Source organism: Embiotoca jacksoni, unplaced genomic scaffold, assembly GCF_022577435.1.
Source record: "Embiotoca jacksoni isolate LCO1_2020_lvr unplaced genomic scaffold, fEmbJac1.0.p SCAF_1, whole genome shotgun sequence".
NCBI classification, from domain to species: Eukaryota; Metazoa; Chordata; class Actinopteri; family Embiotocidae; genus Embiotoca; species Embiotoca jacksoni.
In genome coordinates, this window is record NW_027185229.1 from 22,906,544 (window position 1) to 22,932,226 (window position 25,683).

Below are 25,683 nucleotides of genomic sequence, written 5' to 3' on the forward strand. Positions count from 1 at the left end.
TCTGCTGCAATTTTAGTCGCATTTGAATGAATATTTGTGGACAGTGGAGTTATAGGTTGAAGTGAGCCAAAGATTTGTCACAATGCCATCTAACTCCTGGGAAGCCTGGTGGCGCAGTGGTTAGCACTGCTGCCTCTAGAAGGTTGGGGGTTCGATTCCCCCTTGGTTATCATACTATCGCATGTCATCCAAATTATTGTAACTTTTTTGTACACCTCGGTGTGATACACATGTCCACCGAATTTCGTGCATGTAGGTAAATGGAGCCGCCAGGGCATCTGTTTAGGGGGCGCCAAAGAGCCATTTTGCCACGCCAACTCGCGGCTCCATTAAAATACGAAATTTTTCGCCGGGAGAGACTGTGTGTACCAACTTTCATGAGTTTTTGAATATGATAAAGCCTCCAAAAATGCAGTTGTTTATGGAGAATCATAATAATCGCTTGGATAACAATAGGGCTTTCGCAACATCAGTGCTCGGGCCATAATAACTTTGGGTTTTTCACTATTTCAGAGACAGAAAAGGAACCTTGGACTCTGAAAAGCCTAAATTTTTTACTGTTATCTCATATTTTATAGACATAATTTGACAAGTGATTGAGAAAATAATGAACAGGTGAACTGATAATAAAAATAATTGTTAGTTGCACCCTTTTTTTTCTAATTGTAATAAAAACAAACTTTTTCAGTATAATGGCTATTTCTCTGTAGCTGTAGGATATATAGGGCAATGCAGGAATACATGTGACAGAGCACAGGACCCACAGCACGTTTCAAAGACGTCAAAGGTTATACACATTTTTAAGACTAGGACAGTTTGTGACACGTCACAAATACCTCTAAGACAAAAAGAGAGGAATGTCACAACGGCGCCCAAACTCAATATCTTACATGTTCACAGAAGGTGACACATGGACAAGAACAAGGTCCATCATTATTGATCCAGATCCCAACCAGCAAACGCTCTGAGACACAGGGTTGTACAAAAATAAAGCAGATTAGAAATCCCTTAAGGTTAGGTTAGGTTAGGTTACGTAGTTACTTTATTAATCCCCGAGGGGACATTTTTTAAAGTGTGGAAGTTGATCAGAGGACTGACTTTCTGAGGGTTTTTTCAATTTACAATTTGTTAAGGTTGTATTCATTTAGTCCCTGTTTGGTATAACTTAAGTAGAAGTTAAGTTCTCATTTAATTCGGTCATTACACACGTTAAAAAATTTAGTATCTGAACAAATCTGTCTACCCTCTCTCTCACTATCGTTTGTTCATTTAAAACAAATGTGAAACAGTGTTGAAAAATTAAGTTTATTCTAAATATACAAAGCATTTTAGGGATAAATTTATGGTAGTTAAATATGAATATAAACAATGCATAATTTTAATCACTATAATGTGTAAATGTTCAAACTCTAAAATGAAAACATTCAGATCAACTAGGCTTTTTATTGTAGCTTCTCACATTTTCAATCTAAAAGTGGCTCCATTTCCAAATTCAGACTTCTATAACGTTAATAAGATGATCCAGAAATAATTAGAATAAGAACAAATAATTTACATTACCATCAAGGTCTGCACATATTACCTTGATTTAGCATGGTCCTTGTAATCAAAGAAATAGTCTGGATTATTGAGTTCTATACAGATTCAAATTGAACAGTTTTGTTTTTTTGTGTAGAGATACAGTGGGCTTTATAAGGTATATTTTCATATGATAAAAAAAAAAAAATCTATGTCAGAGTTTTTGGCAACAATTAAATGCTTCAGAATCACAGCAAAAGAGAGTTTGTATTTTTTGGGGTTTGATTGTTATATTATTCACTTGCAGGGTCTTACCTTTTTAAAACAGTTTACTACTTAGATAGACTTGTGGCGGAAACTCAATGTTGCTTTTGTTATTACATATTTTTCCATGTTTATGCAGCTCTTTAGGCTTCTCCTGCTTTTCTTTATGTAAAATGTTCTTTTGAAATTATTTCTAATTTCTGTATCCTCCTCACAAGTAATACGAGAGCCATAACTTAACTGCCCGTTTCGTACGTTTAACTTTGTTTTTTTAAAAGTGCTCTGTTTGTTATAAGTCATTGTTAGAAATTGTATCTCTGTTCTACATTTCATTGTCCAGAGTGAAAACAGGTGTCCCCTCTTTGAATGTCACACAGTGTACACATGCAGTGTGTTGACTCTCATGCAAGGCCTTTAACAGTACAAACCTTGATGTGTTTATCCACTCTGCCGCTTCAACAACTGACACAGATTCAATATTACCTTCTGGTTTGGCATTTTCACAAGTGTTGAACTCAAAGCCTTTGACGGACAGATAGATCACACAAAAACACTGCCAAGTGTTATAACAGAGCCAGGAGTAGCTTTACCTTTGGTTTCTCAATCCCCCTCTTTGCTTTGGAGTGCTGCCAAATGTCATTCACCTGAAATGTGTGTAGGGATGAACTCAAAACAAGTGTTATGTGCTGCTTTTATGGGTACAAGGATGTGGAGAAGGGGTTTCAGAAGTTCAGAGAGACTCACTGGATCTTCACTGAGAGAAAGGGATACTTAAAGAATCAAAAATCTCTTAATCCAGTTGATGATTTCTGTTTCATACATTTTCTCATCACATAAAACGACTATACTGAGTAAAATGCTATATACAGATATGTATAAAAAAAAATATATTTATTGAGTGTTCCTGCAAATATATTGAAGCTAAATTAAGAAAACCTGAATTGCCAGTACATTTTGCAACATTACATGTATGCTAAATTTCAAGAAATAGGTAGAGGAGGAAATGGGCACCACTTTCATGTCTATATTCTCAGTATATGTGGAACCTGTAGCTGGTTAGTATAGCTAACTTGGACTGTAGGTGGATTTGTTACCTTCGGAAAGAGCTAGACTAGATGTTTCCCTCAGTTTCTAGTCTTTACACTTAATTGGTGTGGGCAGTAGCTTCATATTGGGTACAGACATATTAGAGGCATTACTCTTCTCATTGCAAGAAAGCCAATAAGTGCAGTTCCCAAAATGTTGAACTGTTCCTTGAAAGCCCTAGCTTTACACGAAGAATAATTCGTTAGAGGTAGCCTCTATAACAATAAATATCCATGACTAGCTACAAAAGATCTGTAGGTGGTGTTAAGTGTTTAACAAGATGAAACTGAGCTGCTATGTGCATTCAAAACTAAATCGTGATTGGAGCATAGATGTATGTGACATTTACAAGATGAACCCCATCCACTTAAAACCAGTGAAAAGAATTCAGAGGAAAAAAAGCTACCAAACTCTCTCATGTGAAAACAACAAAACAGAAAACAGAAAACAACAGAAGATGTTCTGTTCATGCAGGCTGATTGTCAAAAACTAAGTTTACAGGGCCTATAAAGTGAAACCCACCACATTAAATCCTCATCAGGACTACAGATTAAAACATTTATTACAAGCCTGACTGGAATTTTTTCCATATAAATAAGGTAATATATTGAAGCATAATGTTGCTTCAACAGACCCAGCAGGGGTGTGCCCTGCTGAGTGAGTTGTTGACTGGTCTTCCGCTGGTTGAATGTATCAGCACAAAAACACACGTGGGAAAGGTATGCATGTGTGTGTTTCTCATATTCAGAAAAACCCATGAGGCACTTTTAACATTAGGTTTCTTCTTTTCTCCTGAAAAAGGCTAAAAAAAAATATATAAATTTTTTTTTTTTAAAAAAGGGTTCTGTAAATGTTCTCCAAAGGTTTCAAAGAAAAGTTCAGATCTTTTATCAAAGTTATGTCCCTCATTCAAACTCAGCAATAATTTAAAAAAAAGATACAAATTATGCAGAATGTTACTTTTCAGTGTTAAACTGTATATAATAGTACAAATTAGCATAGAATGTAAATACTCAAGTAAAGCTGTACTTCAAAGTCGGACTTACGTAAACATATTTGTATACGATTTATTTGAGCTAAATTGCATCACCCATAGGCACCAGATGGGATATTTTGTTCAGTCATCTGGTTTACGTGACTTCTCATCTCCTGACTGAACAAAGCATCTTTAGAGCAGAAGCTGTACTCTGACCCAAGATGACATGGCGGTCATGATTTTAGCCACGTGTGTGTGCTCACACAGGAGTCACAGGCATCCCACTGTACACATGTGACACAAGATACCACACATATTCAAAGCTTTTTAGTGATGTGGACTATATAGAGTATGTATATTATCTTTGTGTGCTTTCATGAAATAGCCAACTCAGTATTTACATTTCGACACACCAAACTAGCACAAGGCACTTAAATAATAAAGTATAATTCTTTAAACTGTTTTCAATGCATATGCTTATATTGTAAGTGTATTATAATTTGAAGACTCCTTGGAAACTTGAAATGTGCTCTGAGGGTGAAAATAAATGAAAATAAAACCTGTGATGCCCTGCACGCTGTCCTGCAGGCGGTCCTTGCCTTCATCGGAGGGCAAGTGGCTCACACGGGAGGGTCGACATCCATCTCTACAACAGAGGTCGGGAGCGCAAAGTTAGCGACAACAGTCACAATCACGAGAAATACACCAGGTTCAAATAAAACAGATTTATCCTGTCAGCGCAGTACATGAGTAAATGTACTTCCTCCCAATGACCAAGGATAAGATTATCTTTTGAAGATCTTGACTATCACAGTTCAAAGATTCTTTCCACAACACATTTCCAATAAAAAAAAGAATATACTAACATTGTTTCTGTTTAAGTAACTTGTTTGTGGCTACAACAGCAGTTATCAAAGCACCATATAGTGTTTTAACCCCCAGAGTAGTATCATTCAACCCTCACATGGTTGTTATTCAGACGTTTTATTCACCGGACTTGTACTGTGCCTCCTGCAGGATGAAACACATGACCAACCGGTCGAGGCAGATGGCCGCCCGCCCCTGAGCCTGGTTCTGTCGGAGGTTTCTTCCTGTTAAGAGGGAGTTTTTCCTTCCCTCTGTTGGAGGTTTTTCTACCTTAAAGAGGTTTTTTTTTTTTTTTTTTCCCTCTTAGCTTATGTGGGAATTGTTGGGTTTTTCTGTATGATATTGTAAAGTCTTGCTGTAAGGACTTTAATGTGTTAAGTGCCATGAAATAACCTATGTTGTGATTTAATAAACAACACACTGTGACAGACAGTTGAGTGTGTTCACATGAACACAAATCTTCTGGAGAGGTGTTGTTCGGATACTCAAATATGCTACAGCACAGTGCACAATGCCTACCTGTTTATTGTAGTGTTTATATCATAAATTATAATACGAATATTCGTAGACAATGAAGAGCTGGATGTATCAATTCAAAATGCTGCCACTGGAAATGACCACAGTGGATATACTGTGGCATGTTAACGCTAATCTCATTGTTCTGTGTAAATGTGAATTCTCAGCTCAAATTATGTAGTAATCGGTTAGTAAATAAGACAGACGACGATAACAGTGTAACGTAGTAATGATTTAGACCCTGAACAGAAAGCAAAAATCTCACTTTGATGTTATAGAGGATGCGGTGTATCACGTTTTACTCCCATTTTCCATTACCTGAGATCGGACAGAGAAGAAAGCCGAGCCAAAAAACAATCACCAAGTTGAGTATACGTTTCAATTTAATGATGACAACCAATAAAATACTCAAAACCAGAACACTAGGGTACATTTAAAAATACTGTCTCCCACAAATCTGACACCAGCCATTTGAAAGCACCATAATTATGTAATGTTTTAAGTGAAAACAACAATGTAGAAACGATTGACTATTAATCACAGAAGCGGTTCAACGTTACTCAGACAAGTGGCGCCCTCTGCTGTAGATCATCAACAATCACCAATCCCGTTGATGTAACTTTAATTCTGATTAAAACCAAAATCCTGGCTGCTTGTAAAAAGGTGAGTGGTTAAATGTGCTTTAACCTGACTGATTACACATTTTGAACCGTTCTCTGTGCCAAACTGACCAGATTCCCAAACAATTTTGTGGTGTATGCTGTCAAACAGAGATTGAATATAGCATAATCCATTTCTTTTTATTGGTAGTGTGTAAAGTCTACTTTTTTTCTTTTTTTTTTTTTACTTTGTAAGGAGCCTTATTTTGACATTTTAAAGTAGAAAAAGCACCAAAACATAAGTAAAACTACTGACAGTGCACAATAGGTTGCTGTCACAATTAATGTAACGTAGAATAGAATAGAAGAGTCCTTGTTAATGTTGTTAGTAAGACATGATGAGTTTTTAATGAACAGTGTCTGCGCACAAAAAATTTAATGCTTTTTAAGACAAAGACAAAGAGACCTTTCCTTGATGGAACAATTTTTACACCAATTCCGATATTAACATGGATTTTTTTTTTTTTTTTTTCCAGTGGTGGAAGAAGTTTTCAGATCCATTACTCTAAATGACACGTGGGAGTTTTATTCTTGGTAAAACTGATTGTTTTGTTGTGAAACATAGCTTACACCTATCAGTTTAAATCAGCTATCAATCAAAGCAAAACCTTAAAGCACGGTTACTGAGGAACAGAAGTGGAGCATCCCAGCAGCTGATCAGGTGTGTCTGAAGCCTATAGGTGTTTTTCCATTCTTAAAACCGTCACCCTGGCCAGCGACACAACCCAAAAGGGAGCCTCTTTTTTGACGTAAGAGAGGACATGAGTGAACCCCAGTTTGGTGTACAGGGCTACAGCAGCCATCTGGATGGAGCTGGTCTCCAGCACTATCTTGGAGAAGCCTCGCTCCTTACAGAAGTCAACCACAGTCTGCGTCATCCTGGAGCCCAGGCCCATCTGTCTGTACTGAGGCGAGATGATCATTCTGAAAAGCTCCCCGTACTTTTCTGTCCCACTTTGTTTGGCCACTACAGCCACCATGCCAATCATCTGCGCCCTCCCATCAACCTCAGCCTCAGCCACCCAGAAAAAGTCATCCGGTCTGCTCAGATAGTTCCCAGTGATGTCCTGCATGTCTGTCTGAAGTTTCTCCCTAACGTAGCCAGTATATAGCTCATGAGAGCAGCAGTAGATGAGGCCCGCCCACCCTGCTGGTAACAGACAAGCCCCGAACACCGAGCCGAGGAGGAAGCCAGTGACACACAGAGCCAGGGTGATGGTGAGGTAGAGAGGGCTGGTCATGGCGTTGTAAAAACATGGACGGATGTGCTCCCGGATGCCGATACTGAAGAGGGTCAGCACTGCGTCTTTGTCCGAGGGACGGTACCGGCGGATCACTAGCTGCATGGTCAGAGGAACTAGAGGGGGAAATTGAAAGAAAAAAGTCTGAAATCTTCATTGCACTTGGGCTAAATTACCAAATGTGAGCTTTTGAAAAAATAAATATTGTACTTTTTCCTCCACCGTAGTTATATAAAAGGATTTGTATAAAAAAAAAAAAAAAAAACCATAGTGCTTATAGAATATAATGCTTTACATTAAACTGACTGAGCTGAAGTGAGTGGTCACTTATCTTATTATTTGAAGAACAGAAAACTGACAATTATGTTTTACATACTAAACATTCGACCAGTTAATTAAAAACATTTCAGGTTGATCGATTATTGGAGCAAAAATTAAAAATAACAAATTATTACAAATTAGTTTAAAAAAAAAATCACCTGGACCTCAGCCAACTACATCAGTAAAATGCTGCTTTTACAATAACACATCAGAAATGATGTTGCAATCCATCATGTGACAGTATATCTGCCACTGGGTACATTCACTTGTATTACTTAAAGCACATTTGCCTGACTGTACTTAAATACTTCCAGCTCTTAAATTTCCCCTGCAGGACTGTCACTTCTGGGTAAAGAAAGTGGAGGATTTGGACATTGTATTGAACCGAATACTTCCTCCACCCCTGCTTCTATCAGTGGTCCTGCTGTAGTTCGCCTCAACTCCACATTCACACAGCAGGTTCTGCCTTATAAACTATAAACTATAAACTATAAACTATAAACTAAACATCATGGTTGAATTGAACATGAACGTCTCGCGCAGCCAGAATAACTGTTAGTTTAAAGTTTCAACTGTTGATACAACGTCACAACCAGCTCAGGCCCGCTTTTGTGCCAGACACCACTCGGCAATTAACTTATTAAACCACTTGAAATAACTCGCAGCTCAACTTATTTGTCAGTTGGCTTCACTGTAATTCAACATTTGACAGAAAATCGACGCAACCTTACGTGACTGAGACAACTTGAACAGACTTGGTCCTGGACGGGGAGTCGTGCAGTACAAGCAACGAGAGCAAAAAGAAAACCAACAACCGTGCAACTTTTAAACAGGTTGACGAGACACACAATCACGGCAGAGACACGTAGCAGATCCTTGAAGTCAAGTTAATAATTATGCCAGGTCAAGGTGCAGCAAGGGGGAAAACTGCCTCACATTTTCACAAATGCAAACGTTTCCATTTACAACACGTGACATTTCCACATACCTTCCTCCAGAAATCACAACTTCCGTCATCTCCCGGATGGAGATGGTGTAAACCAAAGGGATATCAATCCATCAACAAATCCACATCAGCAAATTACTGATTTATTCAATCACGCAGCCAAAAGGAGTCGCAGAAAACTCACATTTTAAAAGTAAGGATTTCTACCATGGCCAGATCAACTCTCCATGCGGCCGCGGGCCAAACACTTGTTTATGGGCCCCTATCGATCCCTATTGTTTCCCCAGGCACCCCAAAACCAAACATTGTAGATATTAGTTCAGTTAATATCTTAAAGCAGCAATTTTGGCAGCTTTTAAAATGCTAATAGTATTAGTATATTAATTTTAACATACCTGTGTTGGCTGACAAGAGGGGGAATTTCAATGTTTTGACTTTGGCTTGAGGTGATAATGAAAGGGTCCTGACACTCCATTTAATACTTATTCAGATATTTCAGACTGCCACATTGCCATCCTTAAGGTATGCTTAAACAGCCCGTTCTCACTCCTAGGTCGTCAAATACTGCCATTTTAATCAAAACCATGAACCTTTTCACATTGGCACTGTGACCACCCGGGTAAAAAAAATAAATGAGGTCATGTGACTGCTTGGTGAAAAAGTCTGCATAGAGGGAGGCTGGAAGGAACAAACTCTGGACTTTTACAAGGGTGTTTGTGAAAAAACAAAAGCTGTGTGGATTTCTTTTAAGTAACACAACTTACTTACTGGGACAAATGCAACATTATCTACATAAAATGACTCATTTAAATCCAAATTATAACCTTTTCCAAACCCAAACCCTAAATTAGTTTTGGTGCCTGAACCAAAACAAATTGCACTCGTGTCATATTTAACCGAAACCCTGATGGTTTCCAAAAGCTAACAATAGTTTTTGGTGCCTAAACACAAGGCACTTTGCATGTTTTGCTGACAGGCCAGCAGGCTGTGATAAAACGTCAGTATCTTACAGCCCGAGATGAGAACGGGTTGCCAGTGCAGGATATAAATGTATTTCAAAAATGTTGCCTGTAAACATAATCCAGTCAGTGATGATGCCAAGAGACAGTGCTGCTGTAAACCAGTGATTTCTTGAGAGTCAGTAGTTGATAGACATGAAATCTTCACTGACTTTTGCATGTCCCTTTGCTCCAGAGTTTGTATTGTGTGTTTACAAAGCAGTGTTTGACAAGCAAAGTTTAAAGAGAATTTGGCATATTATCAGGGTTAACATGTGGTTTAGTGATGTGTGCACTGCAGACACTCAGATAGGGGTGGGTAGCTGTAACAGAGAAGTAATTGGTCAGTGATTTCAATACACAATAGACCTGAGACAGACCAAAAGGCATCAGAGCAGAGCTCGTACTGATTGAAGATGAAGAGTTTGTGTGTGGCTGCTGTTGTGTTGAGCCTCATCTCAGTGTGCCAGCCTGCATCACTGGCCTGTGAGCAGCTGGTGAAGCCAGTGGACCAAGGTCCAGATGTAAGTCTCTTCCCATATTTATCACTAACAATGTATTTTTCAAACTACTTTATTAGACAAAAATGAATTGAACCTACAAACTGGTACTGTGTTTGTTTTTTGTCAATTCCATTTGGGGAATAAAATATTCACAAAACTAACAAAAACTAAAGTTCTAAAAAGAAAACAAAAAGAACAACAACAACAACAACAACATTGTGTTTTTATTTCAGTTGTCTGGGAGGTGGTACGTCATAGCCACATCCACAGAGCTCTGCTTGACTTCAACTCTACTCAATGCTATTTTTTGGCCAAGTATCGCAGCAGACATTACCTCTAAGGACATACCAAACATCTACAGTGCCAACATTTGGATTAAAGCGTAAGAATCTTTATACTTGTGATGGTGTTTAATAGATTAAGTTTAGTTAGCTTAATTAGCATCACCATGTCATGGATACTTGTTCTTCCAGGTTTTGAATCTTAAATAAATCTCTTGCAGGTATGGATACTGCGACAATAAACCACAGCCATTTTTTTATGCAAACAAAACATTTTCGCATGTCAGCAGTAACAGTAAGAGTTTTGTTAAATATACTGTGTGAACTGGTGTTTGATTGCATCTCTCCTTGTCTTTGCTCCTGCTAATCACTGCAGATCTGCAAATCTCTAGCGAATTAACACACTTGTCACACACTAATACTATGTAATATTTTTAATTAACAAGAAAGAAGAAATTACTAATTACCTATAATTCATCAAGACTGTGGTAACCTAAGACAGATTTCAGTCTATATCCTGAAACAGAACTGTTGCATTTGATGTTTTTGTAATTATTTTAATTTTCTTTTTTTGTAGTTTTAGTGGAAACCATTTAATGTGTCATTACTAGCCACGCTCTTGTCATATTTCCCACAGATACCCCAACTGGTGAAGCAGATGTGTTGCTGCAAACTGGTTGCCCCGACTGCCTCGTTCTAAAAGGGGACACGGTGGCCAAACTTAAGTTCTTAAGTAAGGAGAACACAAAGATAGAATAAAGAAAACTATAATATAATATCTCACAAAGTTATAAAAAAAAAAAAAGTAAGTGTATGGTTAACTACCAAAAGAAGTAAAAATTTTTTTTTTTTAAATTCACACTAAATCAAACAGATGATAAATATGTAGTAATTTTAAAGAGCAACGTAAAGGTGGGTTACCCCAGTGATTTAATGAGCAGGTTAATGACGGAGAAACTAGATTTTCAAAACACCATATCCATACATGCACTACAGTAACATGTTAAAAGTACCTTAAAAAACACAACTTCGTCATGATGTCACAAAAGGGAGAGTGACCAGATAGGTAGAGTTTAACAGTTTTGACAGTTAACAAGTCAGAAATGTATACTCATATCAATATGATGTTCCCCAGCTTTATAATTACAAGCCTGTTGAGTGTTGATGAGACCAGGAAGGTACGATTAGGACAAATAACAACCACCAGCAAGAAGGAGAACCACTAGAGAACAGGTGTCTTCACAGCACTTTAAAGTTTGCACTCACACATCAGGATATAACAAAGCTAGGATTTAGTACAATAGTGCTGATACTTTGTATAACAAAAACGATTGCACACAGATGAGCTGGGTAACAAACATAAATCAAGTATGAATTTAGTATAAAATTCAACTTACAAGTTTCTTTTTGGATGAAAATTACAACACTGAATTATATAGATACTTTATTATTGTAATGTGAGATTTCAGTGATGTAGGGTCAAACGAAACAATAATATTTTAAGACAGGATATCATCACAACTTTGACCTCTTTACCAGGTAGGAGACAGGTCATCACTGCTGCTGAGCTGAAGGAGTTTGAGATGCAGGCAGAGTGTCTTGGCTGGTCCAAACCAGAAGTCTTTAACTCCGATCATGGTGAGACTTTCACACCTGTCAGATTTTTAAGGAACTGGAAATCTATATGAAACTACTTCTCTCAAATATCCATGTAGTCAGTACATATGAAAATGATGGGATGTTGCCGATCCTCTCTTTTTTAAAGAAAAATATTTGTGTTGTTGAACTACAATAGCACTATTTACGCAGCAGCATGATTTTACTATGGTATGCCATTAACAATATACCTTTAATTAATACCACTATAACATTTTTATAGGATGTTTTATAAATTGCCATGCACAAAAAATACATTTGTTTCAGTTAACATTTTTAATGTCAGCATTATTTTTTTTTTCTCCTAATTTTCATGTGCAGACCATGACAACTGCAAGAAAATTGACGACGTCTCTGACGATGAAGCTACAGCAGTTCTGGAGACCATCGGTTCCAAGATGTTCGGCAGGGTGAAAAGCATGATTCACAATTTAATCAAATGCATAATAGAGGCTTTTCTTTCCTACTTCAACAGTACTTAGTTTTATGAGGTAAATGCTCAGTGATTGCTGAAACTTATTTGGCTGTCTACAATATGAGACTTTAAACCCCACACAAATGTCACTTGTGATCAGCAAATTAAAGACAAAGCTGCTGTGTGTGTGAATCGCAGCAGCTACTAACATTTTTACTAACAAGTCTGTTTGAAACCATTTAAAAAACTAGAATTTCCGCATGGCGGTTGTCTGCCTCTGCTAACCACACAAGTTGTCATTTCCATGCATATCTGTCCAAACCCATATAGATATTGCACTCACAGGGACAAAAATCGTATCAGTTCATCCTTGAGTCAACGTGAATGTCATTACATGTGTATTTAATTGAACATTAAAAATGGAGCATGGGTCATGGGACTCGTGGTTAGTGGTTCTATGAGGCTGTACCAAGACACAATTCAACCTGATCATGAAACTTTAGACAATGTTTTGACAATTGTCATACAAATAATTGTGATTAACAATTTTTCTTCCTTTACTTGTTGTGTGCTACTATCAAAGTTGGAACGTAATCATAGTTTAATAACACACATACATCTTATAAGGAAGAACCATTTTATTTTGCGACTCCAAATCGGTCGAATACAAGAAGCGCCTTGAGACAAACAGTTGGTGGTGCCAATTCTCCACTCCTGCCATGAAACCACACTAGTAGAAGGGAGAGGCAGAAGAGCAAGATTAATATCTCTTAAATCTTTGCCAGGAACAGATAGTACCTCAAAGATTCTCAACTGGAATAACACCATGGCTGTGTTCCCTTAGTACACTAACAAATAATGCTCTTACATGTTAGGACTCTTACTTGTGTAGTGCTTAAATGTTGACAGGGTAGTTTTGTTTCAAATCGCACACTGTTGTTCTGCACTTACCAGAAATAACCGAATGCATAACACGGTAACACGTTTTAATTATTTTACCTAGAAATTAATGTGTTTTCGTGCCTTTTGGTTCACACACTCAATAAACACACTGATGGCTTCAATCCAACAGCCGTATGGTGGTACGTGGTGAAAAATAAACACTTTTGTGCAGTGTTTCGCAACAGCTGCAGCTTTCCCAGATGCTTTAATTCAAAAATGAAAAATTCCTATGTCACCAAGATGGCGACCGCAAAGGTGGAAGAGTGTGCAGTGTTTCTCACTCATTTTTTGGACTGTTTTGAGGGTAAGTACTATTTAGTAGTATTTGGAACACAGCACATGTCTGACAGCAACAATTATACCAATAATATTTGCACTGGTGTGTGATCGTACGTCTCTTTGGCTGTAGATTAATGAGATCACTGTAAATACTGATGTTTCGTGCAATGATTTGGCACCACATTGGAGGGTAATCGGGTCATAAATAGCAGTTGTGCAGCTGCTGTGCAGAGGTTAGAGGATGTCACTGAGGTTCAAAAATAACTTGTACATGAGCAGTATTGAAAATTGTCAGAGGAAATGTTAGCTGGGATCCTCATTCCAAAAATATCTGGCACAAAGTATATCACGGCCACGGGTATTATGACTATTGCTACTATTCATATTTTCACAAGAGATGTCCCAGTTTTGCTGCAGCAAAGCAGACCTCTTCATCATGAGGGGGAATGACCACCTAAAAAAGATTTTTGTTTACCTTTATCCAGCCATGCAGAGTTTGGTTTCATTTTCCCTGATAAAGCCATCTCGGAGATTTCTCCTGCCATCCCAATACATTCATAGAAAATTGTTTCTTCGCTGCTGAAGGCATCAATAAATTACATTTAAAAATTTGTCTTCCTATAAACAATGCTCCAACTACTACAGTCTTCAATGTGAATGGTTTAAATTGGAAAAGTGACATTGACTTCGTGGAACAAGGTGAGAAGTAAGCAAAAATATATAAGTCAGAAGCTGCATAATTTGTGAGTGGAAGACCTTGTCAAAATACTTTTAGAATGTTCTTGTATTCCAATACATAAGTGTATTAAAGAGAGGAGATCACAAAGGCAGTAACTGTCAGACAAATCTCAATTCCTGGTAATTTGAAACTTCACCTTTAATACAACACATTTTTTAAGTGCAGTTTTCCATTTTACTCTTCTTGTGCCTCCAACACATAAAATGCTATTAGCCCAGCTTTGCTTAAAGACTGTTCATGTATTTTGAATTTACTTAAAAATGCAAAACTAACGGGAAGTTGTACAAAAGGTAAAACATGGGGGTCAACTATCACACAACTCTATATAATTATTTTTTTTTTAAAATAGTGCACTGCACAAACGGAATTGATAAGGGAGGCCCAAGCTAAACAATACAAACACTGATGAGTCAAAGAAAATATGTTAATCTATAAAAGAAGCCCACAAAAAAACCCCTGCTTTCACTCATTGTTGGTCAGACTGTTACTATTACTGCTGGGGTTGTTGTCTGTCGTCTGGCTTGTCTGAGAGACTTGACTTTCTGCTGCACATGAAATACACTGTCTCCAGATCTTCAGATACGCTGTCTTGATTTTTTTTGTATTTTGAATGCATACACGATCGGGTTGACAGCTGAGTTAGCATGAGAAAGCAGGATGCCACCATAGAAAGCTATTTCTGGTACATCATCCAGCTTACCAAAGTAAGCAATGCAGTTCATGGTGTGGAGAGGGAGCCAGGACAGGGCAAACAGGGCCAACACCAGAGACAGAGATCCTGCAAGGTGTTTTTCTTTCCTTAGGTAGTTCTCAGACGGTTTCTGGGCACCGCCGCCTGGTTTCTCTCTGAGGTTTCCTCGAATAGTACAGAAGACATAGCTGTACAGTACAGTCATCACCAAGAGAGGTGTCAAGGTGCAGAGAAAAAAGTTGAAGTAAACCATGAAATGCCCACTGTTCATTTAGCTGGTTGCGCAATAGCGTCAGCGGGCCTGTCCAGACCTCCAGACCACCGATGAATCGGATTTACGCCCCCAACATGTGTGCACTTTCCACACAAATACTAATGGCCATTCATAATAACTCTCAACGCTACGCCTAGCGCCGTGATGAACCCGGTAAATGCTCCATTGTCGGGGCATTTGGAGGAAAAACTCCCGATGTCCTCATTGTGGTGCAGTGGAGGCCTTCATCCAAGAGGAGAAATGTGCTGGACAGTCCGAGCGGGGCTAGCGGGCCTCCCCTCGCTACACGGAGCAGCTGAGCTCGTTGCAATAACCGGTGATTAGATGTCCGGGAAACTGCAGCTGACGTATCGCCGCTCGTGATTATCTCTTCTACAACCAAGGAGCAGAGATTTTATTTGAAACGTAGCGGCTAATCCTAAACTATAGACCGCGGAGGGACTGTACACAGGCAATAGGCGCGCTTGCAGTAGCCCACTAGTGTAGTGAAATATCAGAAAACAAACTTCTGCTTCTTGCTTATGATGCAAGTTTTATTTCTCAGCATTATTGATCGTCAGCTTGTTAAGTTCAATAATCCATTACTACAGTCCATAAATCCCAACGCAGCCTAACGTTTCAGGAAAACAACAATGTGGCGTTCACATGCTGCAGTGCGTGTTAGTACCGGCGGTCAAACACTATTCGTGCGTCTCCCATCCTGCAACACCTGTCACCTGCTAAAAGTTCCTAACTATGTCGTGATTGATCTTAAGCACAAAGGCGCCATCTCCTGGACTAATTAGTGTCTTACATACACTTCATAAATAGCTCCTCCAAAAAGCCTTGGCCTCAGAGGCTTGCATTGCCCCCTTTTGCAAAAATAACTTCTTGTAGGCGTTTTGCATAATTGTGTCTGAAGCTTTCATGCAAAAATCCTTCTGTTGCAGGATGTTTCAAGATTTTCTAGCATGTCGCCATTGTTCGTTTCAAATCTACATTTTAATTTTTTTAATCTTCACAATTCCCAGTTTCTTCGTTTTGAGCCATTCTTTTGTGCATTTGCTGATGTGCTTGGGATTATTATCCTTTTAAAAGGTCCGCTTCTGGTCCAACTTCAACTGACGGTCAGATGATCTTACATTGCCTTCATGCACTCATCTGACTGAAAGTTACCAGTCCCTAAGGCAGCAAAGCAACTCCAAGGGCTAACATTTCATACTAGTTGGTTGGTTGCGAGTTCTTCTAAAAACCCGTCTTTGGTCTCTGCCTCATTAAATTCATCTGAACTTTGCCTTTATGTTCACTGACAAACTGTTTTACTAGTTTTCACCCCTATTTATTTCAACTTCTACCAGAAAAAAAACCATTTCAAAATGTAGTCAGTAACAGCTGCAACAACTGTAATCTTTTTTTTTTTTTTTTTTTTTTTTTTTTTAAGAGATCCTTGTACTTATCACAAGGCCAGAGTGTAATTATGAAAACCTCCCAAAAGATATTGATTTTTACTAGAATATGGACAATAAATAAAATCCTTTTAACAATAAGTCGGTAAAAAAGATGTTATTGAACCTGTTATAAAAATTAGCAACTGCAATCAATTGTAAACGCAACAGAAATGTAGGTCAACAATGTCATATCAATCTTAATCATATGCTCGGCCTCTTTACTGAATGTGCCAGAGCGCCACTACATTTTTTATAACAGATCTGGCCTAATCCCAGTGCAAGGACCTTCAGGGTGAAAGGGGTTTTAACCCGGCAAAGTAGCCCTGGGGCAAAAATCAATCACTGCCCCCCTATTAAACCCCTAATTTCTCCCAGACCCTGTGCAGTTTTAGAGTTGCCTATACCACAACCTGGCCCAAGATTTCTAAGAGTTATTTAAATTAAACCCCAATTAATGAAGTTGGATGTGTGCATGAATCTGAAATAATGACTGTCTTGATAATGGATTTTGACATAAGGACTCTGTCAGATAGGACTTGCTCCTGCAATGTGAGTTAATATTGTGCTTTAGTGGTGCAAAATCTCAAACACATTTTTCATTAATTTACCACAATCCAGGAAACTGATATTGTACTTTGGTAGTGCATATTCCCACACACATTTTCAGTTCAATTAGCACAAAACACAGCAGAAGACTCACCAGCTCCTGGCTCTGGCAATTTCTGCCTGACGGGAACCGATTGCTTCCTATTATTCATTTGTATTTATTTCACATAGGTTTTCTTATCAAGTGTTCTCCCATCATGCTTCTGAAAAACGTACAATATGATTGTAGCAAAATGACAGTAACTTCAACAGAAGATTGACAGCAGCTTCAGTGTTTGACAGTTATGCTCAACAAAGCTGAAACGCAGCAATTTAGATGTCCTTCATCCCTTATCAAAATATTATGCTAGAAATGTGCAATTTCAGAAAAACAAAACAATGAAATGCACAAGATTAACAAAACAGATGAAAACCAAACTGCAGTTGCTGTACTCTACTTACAACCGTTGCGATAAATTTAACTAAATCAACTTTAACCCCTTTTTTCAATTTTATAAAAATACAAAAATCTATTTTGATGTTGCAATAGCTGCTGAATTTATTATGCCACATACATGAGACAAAATCTAAATGTCACAGTAGAAGTCAAATCTAGTCCTTCAAAAAGCAATCGGTCTAAAAGCTAACTAGTTTAGCAGAATAACCATTGGTGGATTTCATGTTGTTAAACTGCTTTTTAAATCATATTATAATGCATATAATTCCCAATTAATTTGCGAGCACTAAAAAAAAAAAAAAATGCAGAAAATGTAAGTTATCTGTTATAAAATCTATTATGGGCTACAGTTTAGATAAGAGCTTTAAACTCTCCTTCCCTAGTCCTCACTGTGCAGTTTCTGCTCTCTGCATTTGTATGGCAAAATTGATCTTTTTTAGCTTATTCTGCGGTTGCCTAGCAACGCAAACTCAAGACAGAAAGGGGGGCTCCATTAATTTCACTGTTTTATTTCTATTTATTTATTTATTTTTTTTCGTCACAAATATTATAAAGGGTTTTATAAGACAAAAAAAAAAATAAAAAAAATAATTATATTTACTTTTTAATTTTTTTTTTATTTTAATGCCAATGGTTTCAGTCGGCTTTAGGACCCAGGTGAGCGGCGGCCAGCGGACACCGGTTGATGAGACGCTCTACTCGGCATTACACATCTAATTTAGCCACAAAGAGCGGCTGTTCGTCCAAGACAGAGTAGTCGGAGGTAAACTTAGTAGACCGTGAAGGTGGAACCACTTGCTGCGAGGGAGACGAGAGGTATATTTTTTTAAAATTTTTTTTTTTTTTTTAGTTGTCTTTATCCGCCCGCGTAACCCTTGCACCGTGGCAAGAAGACCCGTCGCTCGTCTCACCGGCGACAACCATGAGCCAGAGGTTCACCGTTTCCAAGAGCGACGGCGACCGGCGCTCCTCAGACATCCAGGGGGAGGTGAACCAGCTGTTTGAGGGCGATGAGCCGCCGACCAGCAGCGGCGGCGGCGTGGAGGGGGAGGCTGCAGCCGGCTCCGAGGCGGCGGCGGCGGCGGTGGTGGTGCTGAAAGGTAAGGAGACACTCACGCCGACTTCACTCTGTTTGTTAGCTATAGGCTACATGCTAGCAGTCCTGACGCCTGACTGCTGTGACACCACATTCAACGTGTGTGACTTGAATCTTTAATAACCTCCGTGGGCACAGTCTGGTCAATAACAAAGGGGAAGCAAAGCGTACAAATGTCCTTTTTTTGTTTGTTGCTACTATATCCGTATTGTTACAGGTGCATCATTGCGTAAAACATTGGAAGTTGAATGCACTTTGTTGATAAACAGGGTCGATATTTTGCTGTGTTGCAGTTTTGTGTCTTGATTTTAGGATTTCTTTAAAATATATTTTCTTTATTTCAAACATTGAGGTTTATTCCGGTTTGTCTGCCCATTCTTAAATTTGGATTTGGATTTCAATTTGGATTTACAGTTTATGGGCAGGGGAATTATTTGCTTCCCTTTTGTTGAGAAATAGATGTCCTTTGTCAGGCATTGTTCAGTATTATGGCTCGTCTTGGATACAGAACAGATTTTTTTTTTTTATAGGTGATGGCTTGCAAATTGTTATTTTTCTGTCTTCTTTTATGGCCGAGTTGTACCCCAGGTTAGTGATTAATTTGTTTTTAAAACACAGGGCAATCCCTATGTTCATCATAAGGAGTGAATTTGATGAAGGGTGAATAAAAGTCAGTCAAACCTCTGTATTTTCAACTCTACAGTTAAATTATAAGTTATGGCAATTTCCTCCAGTGCCCCTTTGAGCAGTCCCAGCCCTTTCTCCCGGGAATCAGCGCCATTGTGATTCAATCCTGTCACCAACTCACCTGATTGAAATAATCACGGCCCTGTCAGTCATTGTGTGAATCGAATGCAGCAGTGCAGAACAAATGGTCGCTGAAATTACCATTGCTCCAGGAATGGAAGTCTTTACTATTACTGATGATTAGCATTCAAAATAGTGCAATCATTCAGGTCAAGTCAAGTGGAAAAAAGATTAATCTGCAAATAAATCAATACATTTCCTGTGCTTAACCTTTGAAGGCTTCTACATGAATGATATTTCATATTAATTGGCTCCCAGGATTCCCTGTAAATGTCTTTTATTGAGGCTCTAAATTAGCTGCCCCTTAGATCTAAGTATTGTTGCCTTAGTTTGGCATTCAGACTGATTCTTTATTCATTTGTCAAAAACTGGGACTGGTATTGTTTGAACACCATCAAAATAAGTGAATTTAGGGGTTGTTGAGGGGTTGGTAGTCTGCTTGTCTCGTTGATCCTTGATCTGACTGAGGTTTGTGCTAGTTCGGCTCTGAAATAGCAGAATCCAAATGTGCTGTTTATTGATGAATCACATTGTATTGATAAATGTTCCCACTGGGCCATCCCCCCTGTTGAAAAATAACAAATCACCTACTGACGTCAATGGTTGAATATCACACAGACACATAGTCAAAGCCAATGAGTTAATACCCATTAGGTCATTTTCAAAAGTTAGCTATATCACGACACTTAATCCTTACAATCGGTGGTACTTAACCTTTACAGTGGATATATTAGCTACCAGTCCTAGTGCTCCAAGGTTCAGTAGCGCTGACAGATTTCCACTCTTGAACCAGCTGGCCACTGTGGGGAGGAATAAAAGCCTTTGATTAGCAGTCCAGCACTCCCCTTCATTGCTACAAGTGCTACAGAAAGCCTCGGAGGTTAAAAACATGCCACGACTTCTCCCGAGCGAGCGAATTAATATAGAAATGCCTCCTCAGCATTTCTCCACTGAAATGCCCCAGTGTGTATCAATCATTCCTCTGGACAGAAAGATGGCTGTATGGGTGGGTTGGAACAAATCTCCCCATTTCATTATGTTCCCCTTAAGACACAGGAAGCTTTTTATTGAAGGACTTTCTGCCCTGTGGAGACTGGTGTCTCTGCATCCATTTTGCTGGTTGCCATGGTGATGCAGTACATTTTTTTTTACAAGAGTTGTCGTCGCACAAAAGGTCTTGCAATAAGGTGAAAAGGCTTCAAACTGTGCAAGTGATATTATCATATCAATCTTTTTACTGTTCTTTGTTTTGTTTTGTGTGGCTAAAAACTAAAAGATTTTTAAACACATTGATTTGCTGTATACTGTTATTATTCCCCTGATGAAATATATATATATATATATGTCTTGCAATATTTAGCATTTCTATCTTGATCAGTGCCTCTGAGTATTGCTTGTTTATCAAAATGGTTTCTTTGTTGTTGATCATCTTGATTGATTAATTGACTCAGTGTTGCAGCTCTTGTGCATAATAATGGGTTGAGTAGTACACTTTAGATGTGCATCAGACATTCTTCCATGTTGTGTTTGTGTGTTTGATTTACTGCAGCTGAAACGGTGTTTGTGTACATTAGCTCATACTCAACAGGGTAGCAATGTGAAGTGTGCGTGTGTACAGGTCTGAATCCATCAATGTAATTACACCATTGTTGGCATTTTCTCTCCACGTTATAATTCCAATAGCGACCAAAGCTCCGTTGGTCTTGCTCTTATTTTAGCTGGCAGACCAGAGCAATACCTAAATTCTTTACCCTTGGCCTGCACCCATGATCCTGTTTCTATTGATCCAGAGAGAGGTGTGAGCTCAGTCAGCTCAGCCATTCAGTGTGGTTGATGCAGCAGGAGGAAAGATCTCCGTCTCGCTGCCAAGTGCTCTCTCTGCCCTTGACCTTGCAGCGGTGTAAAGAGATATATCTTGTTTAGATCTGATGGGCTCAGTGGTAAGGGCTGGAGAAGCAGAGTGGCTTTAAAGCTTGCATGTCATTTAGAAACCCCACTTTTCCAGTTAAGACTCTTAACTCTCACAGTTTAGAAATATTCATGTATTCAACAAAGTATAAACGCAACACTTTTGTTTTTACACCTCTCTTCATGAGTTAACTATTTCTTTCATCACAAAAGGCTTATTTGTCTAAAAAAAAATTCACAAATTTGTTAAAATCCGTGGGCAGAAAACCAGTCTGTATCTGAGATAACCACCATTTACCTCATACAGTACAACACATCTCTTTTGCGTAGAGTTAATCAGGTTGTTGATTTGTGGCCTGTGGGATAGTGGTCCACCCCTATTCAGTGGCTAAGGGAAGTTGCTGTATATTGGCAGGAACAGGAACACATGGTCAAATATCTATGGGTATGGTCTCTTAAGAACAAGAATTAAGGCGTGCTATGTGACCATGTTTGAAATCAAATAAGGTTTATGGCATTTATTAGGGAGGACTACACCGGACTCAAAGATGGCTTCCACTCACGTGAATGAGAATTTCTTGGAAGTATGTGAGCCAAAAATGATTTCCAGCTTCTTGATTTGCTTCTGGGTTTGCTTCTGGGTTTGCTTCTGCACATTAGTGTTTCTGTGGCACCCAATACACCCTCAGACAGCCATTTTCTTGCGTCAGAAAAGTATAAGGGGAGGGGGTTTCTGAAGCTATTAAACCCTCCAACACGCAGTTTGGACAGACCATCAAACCAGCTTAACTCCTATTGTTTTGAACTGTCTGCTCATGATAGATCAACCATGATAAAGTGGGTTTTTCATAGCTTTTTGAGGGAAGGAAACACTTTCACATTTAAGCTGTTGGGAAAGTCTCCCTGAGAAACCCAACCTGGACAAAACCCACAGGATTTGGTGACAATTTCAAGTTTTTTTTTTTTTTTTTTTTTTTTAAACAAATTGACTGTGTTGTCAAAAAGAGAGGAAAAGGCAGGATTTATTTGTGCAATTTTATAGCTAAGACTTCATCATACATTTTTTTCACTTGTCCGAATGTACTTTTATTAAAAAAAATTCTGCATTGACCTCCAGCAGAAAACAGTCATTTCCAGCTTTTTCCTTAAAAGAAAAAGCTAAAAAAAAAAAAAAAGCAGCTGCCTGTTGTGGCTGGAAATGATGTCGATAGGAGCCACGCGAGTAAAGTCGTTGGACGCTAATGCAATCAGCTTATACAGCAGAGTCAGGGGAAACAGCTGAGTTTAGTGATAATTATCTGTGGGTTTGTCATTGCGAGTAAAACGTTTTATACAGCCTACACATACTCCATTGATAGTATAGAAATATTGACCAGAGCAGCTTCAAGATAAGAGTTTGAGCTGCTCAAATCCTGAGGCTAGCTCTCTGTAACCTAAAAAAAAAAAGAGAGTGAACAGGGTTCTGTATGTCTGAATGATTCTGAGTGGTCTGTTTTGTAACTCAATCTATTATTGATGCGCTCCTTGACTGCTGAGGTTTCCAGGCAAGCTGCGATTGTAAATTGTGTACGAGCATGTGTGTACGCGCTCATGCTTTGAGTTTTAATGATGTACTAACAACAGCTATTGTAGCAGAAGGGCTTAAAGTAAAAACACAGACATTTGGGGTTAAGAACTGAAACTCTATTTGCCCTTAGTGTTTTGGTCTGTGAGCAGAGATGCGGTTTATTCTGTGTCAGGATGTTCTGGGTACCCCTGGGCTAATACAGCGCAGCAGAGAGTGACACAGTATGGGAGCTGGGTAAAAAAAACAACAACAGCCATAATCACAAAACAACACAACCCAATAACCTCATGGCAAAAACAGTGGTAGGTATTTTTCTGCTTCCTGAGTCGAAAGCCCATCTCCACACAAGACAAATTTGTGTGTGTTTTTTGCCACTCATCATGTGTCATCACTCTCCAAAGCGCGTTTTAAATCTACATACAAAACAAGCTGTGCGTGTGTGCGTCAAAGAACAGTAGCGTAACCCAAGTGTGCTTTTTCCTGTGCACCTCCTTCCACTAATTTACACTGTATTATTTTCAGCTTGTTGTTGTGCCATCTTGTTTATGCTGGGCTTTTTCCATGAAAGTCAGACCGCAGCAGACGTAGTCTGCGTTATTAAAGGTGAAGGTCAGCAATATTCTGTATTTTTGTTGTTGTGAACAAAACAAAAGAATTTCTCAGTTCACCTGTCAAAATCTTCCAACTTTTTCTAGCCTATCTCCGTCTCACAGCTCCAAGCACAAGATGTAGATCTTTATAAACGAGTCACACGTATATAAATTCATTCGTCAAAAAGGCTTAATTAAAAAAGGATTTATATATATTTGTTATGTATTTAAGATTTAAACATTTTACTCGGGACTGAAAGAGAGAGGAGGCTTATTAAAAATATTTCTTAGAATAACTGGACACTATATATTTGTTGGGGACTATTTTTTTAGCCACAGATTCGGCTCCCTGTTTACAGCAAAAGGACATCACGTCGGTGGGACTGATTCAAAATACTCAGAAGTGCCCGTATTCATACTGTCACAATGATGGAGCATGTCAACCAATGTAATGGCGATGGTGGCTTTTTTGATGTGGAACAGTGGAGGTGTATGGTATAACCGCTATTAATTACTATCAGTAGTATGAATTTATTGTTGGTTCTGGTCTTTTCAAAAGATCATTGATAATAGCAAAAATTAAGAATATGAGCAGACTTATCCTTAACGTTATTATTAATATTAATGTCCAGTGAAATTTGACTGAGCTCCCTATCTAGCAGTGGCTGCCAATGATGGTTCCTCCGTGATAATGGACTGTTGACTGACCAGACAGAGGATTGTTTGTGTGTTTATTCAGGCATGTCTGTCCCTGTGCTGCAATGAATGCCATGTAAATAATAGACAAACCTCTTTAATATGGAGGTGCAGTCCAATGGTGAACAGAGATATTAAGGCACAAAGGCCTATTGTGGATTCTAGGATTAATATAGTGCGGTGGCTGTTTCATTCATTTCTAGGACAATGTGGCCACCTGATTGAGGATTTTTATGAAATTTTTATCAACCCTCAGAAATCCTTGTGACCGCAGCTTATCTTGTCAAGAAAGGACAAATGTGATGTTCATGTATTTTGAACTACATATTTCATTTGTTCTCATTTACCATCTGTTTCCACAAAAAGAGATTAAGGTTCAAGATGCAATTTTGTTTTTCTTCACATCAGCCATATTGTTTTTTGTCATTATTGAAAGATATAGTTATGAAAACAATGTAAACAGGCAATGACAAGGTACTATCAAGTGGTTAATTCATCCTTCTGTTACAAGATCCCCCTAATACTTCATTTAAGTGTTTTCTGTTTGTCTCTTTAGTGATTTTTCTTTTTCATTGTCAATTATTCTGCAAATCATTTTCTGAATTAATTGATTAGTGTTTGTTATAAAATGACAGAAAATTCTGATAAATGTTGACCACAAATTTTAAGAGCGTTATATATAGTCCAAGCAAAAGTCCAAAACACATTAAATTTGCATTTATATTCAAAGAAAAATAAACCAAAAATATCCTCAAATTGGAAGAACAGAAATATTGCCGAATGGTTTTGTCAATCAACAAACTGATTAATTAACTAATCGTATGAGTTCTACTTGTGCTGCTCTGTGCTGCTTATCAGAGCTCTTTTTTATACTGCTAGTTGTCGTCAACATTAAGTCTAACACGATTCCCGCTGAAACGGTAGCTGTTGTGAACTGTTCTGATATCTTTTTTGCCCCTGTTGTTCATGTGGATGTAGGAAATCAGTCAGGGGTGCAAAACAATAAATACAGAGATGTCTATAATTATAGGCTGCTGTAATGCTTCAAAATCACAGGGCTCATTGCGGTTTAATTAGATTTAAATTATACATGATGATCTTTTTACCTTAGGCCAACCAGGAGATGATTTATGGCACTCTTTTTTTAGCAATACACTGCTTTTGATTTATAGTGGCATACTCTGAGGACCAGCTTTCCCAAACCACAGCTCCGGAGCTGTGCTGGGCTCACAGAGCGGAGTGCAACCTATAACATGACGTGACATACATCAGGAACAAAATAATGTATTTGGTTTTTAATTGATGTAGCTGTGTGTGTATAAAGGTTTTTATGTTGTATCATTGGTGGGAGGCGATTCGTTAGTTAGGCTACTGCTGT

The 25,683-nt window shown here is 38.4% G+C and overlaps 3 protein-coding genes across 4 annotated transcripts in view; 2 read left to right on the forward strand and 1 right to left on the reverse strand.

Moving 5' to 3' along the window:
* Positions 1–6,560: 6,560 nt before the first annotated feature.
* Positions 6,561–8,798, reverse strand: nat8l2 (N-acetyltransferase 8-like 2). Its single transcript, XM_069152202.1, has 2 exons — positions 8,790–8,798; positions 6,561–7,243 (listed from the first exon to the last, which is right to left on the reverse strand). Exon 2 carries the CDS (start codon positions 7,230–7,232, stop codon positions 6,561–6,563), a length of 672 nt encoding a protein of 223 aa, XP_069008303.1. The 5' UTR covers positions 7,233–7,243; positions 8,790–8,798.
* Positions 8,799–9,766: 968 nt separating this feature from the next.
* On the forward strand, positions 9,767–13,375 carry LOC138197353 (uncharacterized). The gene is made up of 6 exons (XM_069148125.1): positions 9,767–9,916; positions 10,129–10,277; positions 10,398–10,471; positions 10,814–10,909; positions 11,716–11,814; positions 12,154–13,375. Exons 1-6 carry the CDS (start codon positions 9,809–9,811, stop codon positions 12,312–12,314), a joined length of 687 nt encoding a protein of 228 aa, XP_069004226.1. The 5' UTR covers positions 9,767–9,808; the 3' UTR covers positions 12,315–13,375.
* A 5,003-nt stretch (positions 13,376–18,378) lies between these two features.
* slc12a5a (solute carrier family 12 member 5a) overlaps positions 18,379–25,683 on the forward strand; it is a 150,423-nt gene continuing 143,118 nt past the window's right edge. Inside the window, exon 1 of one of the 2 annotated variants that reach the window (XM_069148152.1) lies at positions 18,379–18,741. In XM_069148152.1, the coding sequence (XP_069004253.1) occupies positions 18,564–18,741 (178 nt within the window). In that variant the 5' untranslated portion in view covers positions 18,379–18,563. The remainder of the gene's footprint in view (positions 18,742–25,683) is intronic. The other variant, XM_069148160.1, reaches the window with a different exon arrangement.

Coding starts and splice junctions, on each gene's coding strand:
- LOC138197353 (XM_069148125.1), top strand. CDS start 9,809: ATGAAGAGTTTGTGTGTGGCTGCTGTTGTGTTGAGCCTCATCTCAGTG. Junction 10,278..10,397: donor GCCAACATTTGGATTAAAGC/GTAAGAATCTTT, acceptor AATCTCTTGCAG/GTATGGATACTGCGACAATA. Junction 10,472..10,813: donor TTCGCATGTCAGCAGTAACA/GTAAGAGTTTTG, acceptor TATTTCCCACAG/ATACCCCAACTGGTGAAGCA.
- nat8l2 (XM_069152202.1), bottom strand. CDS start 7,232: ATGCAGCTAGTGATCCGCCGGTACCGTCCCTCGGACAAAGACGCAGTG.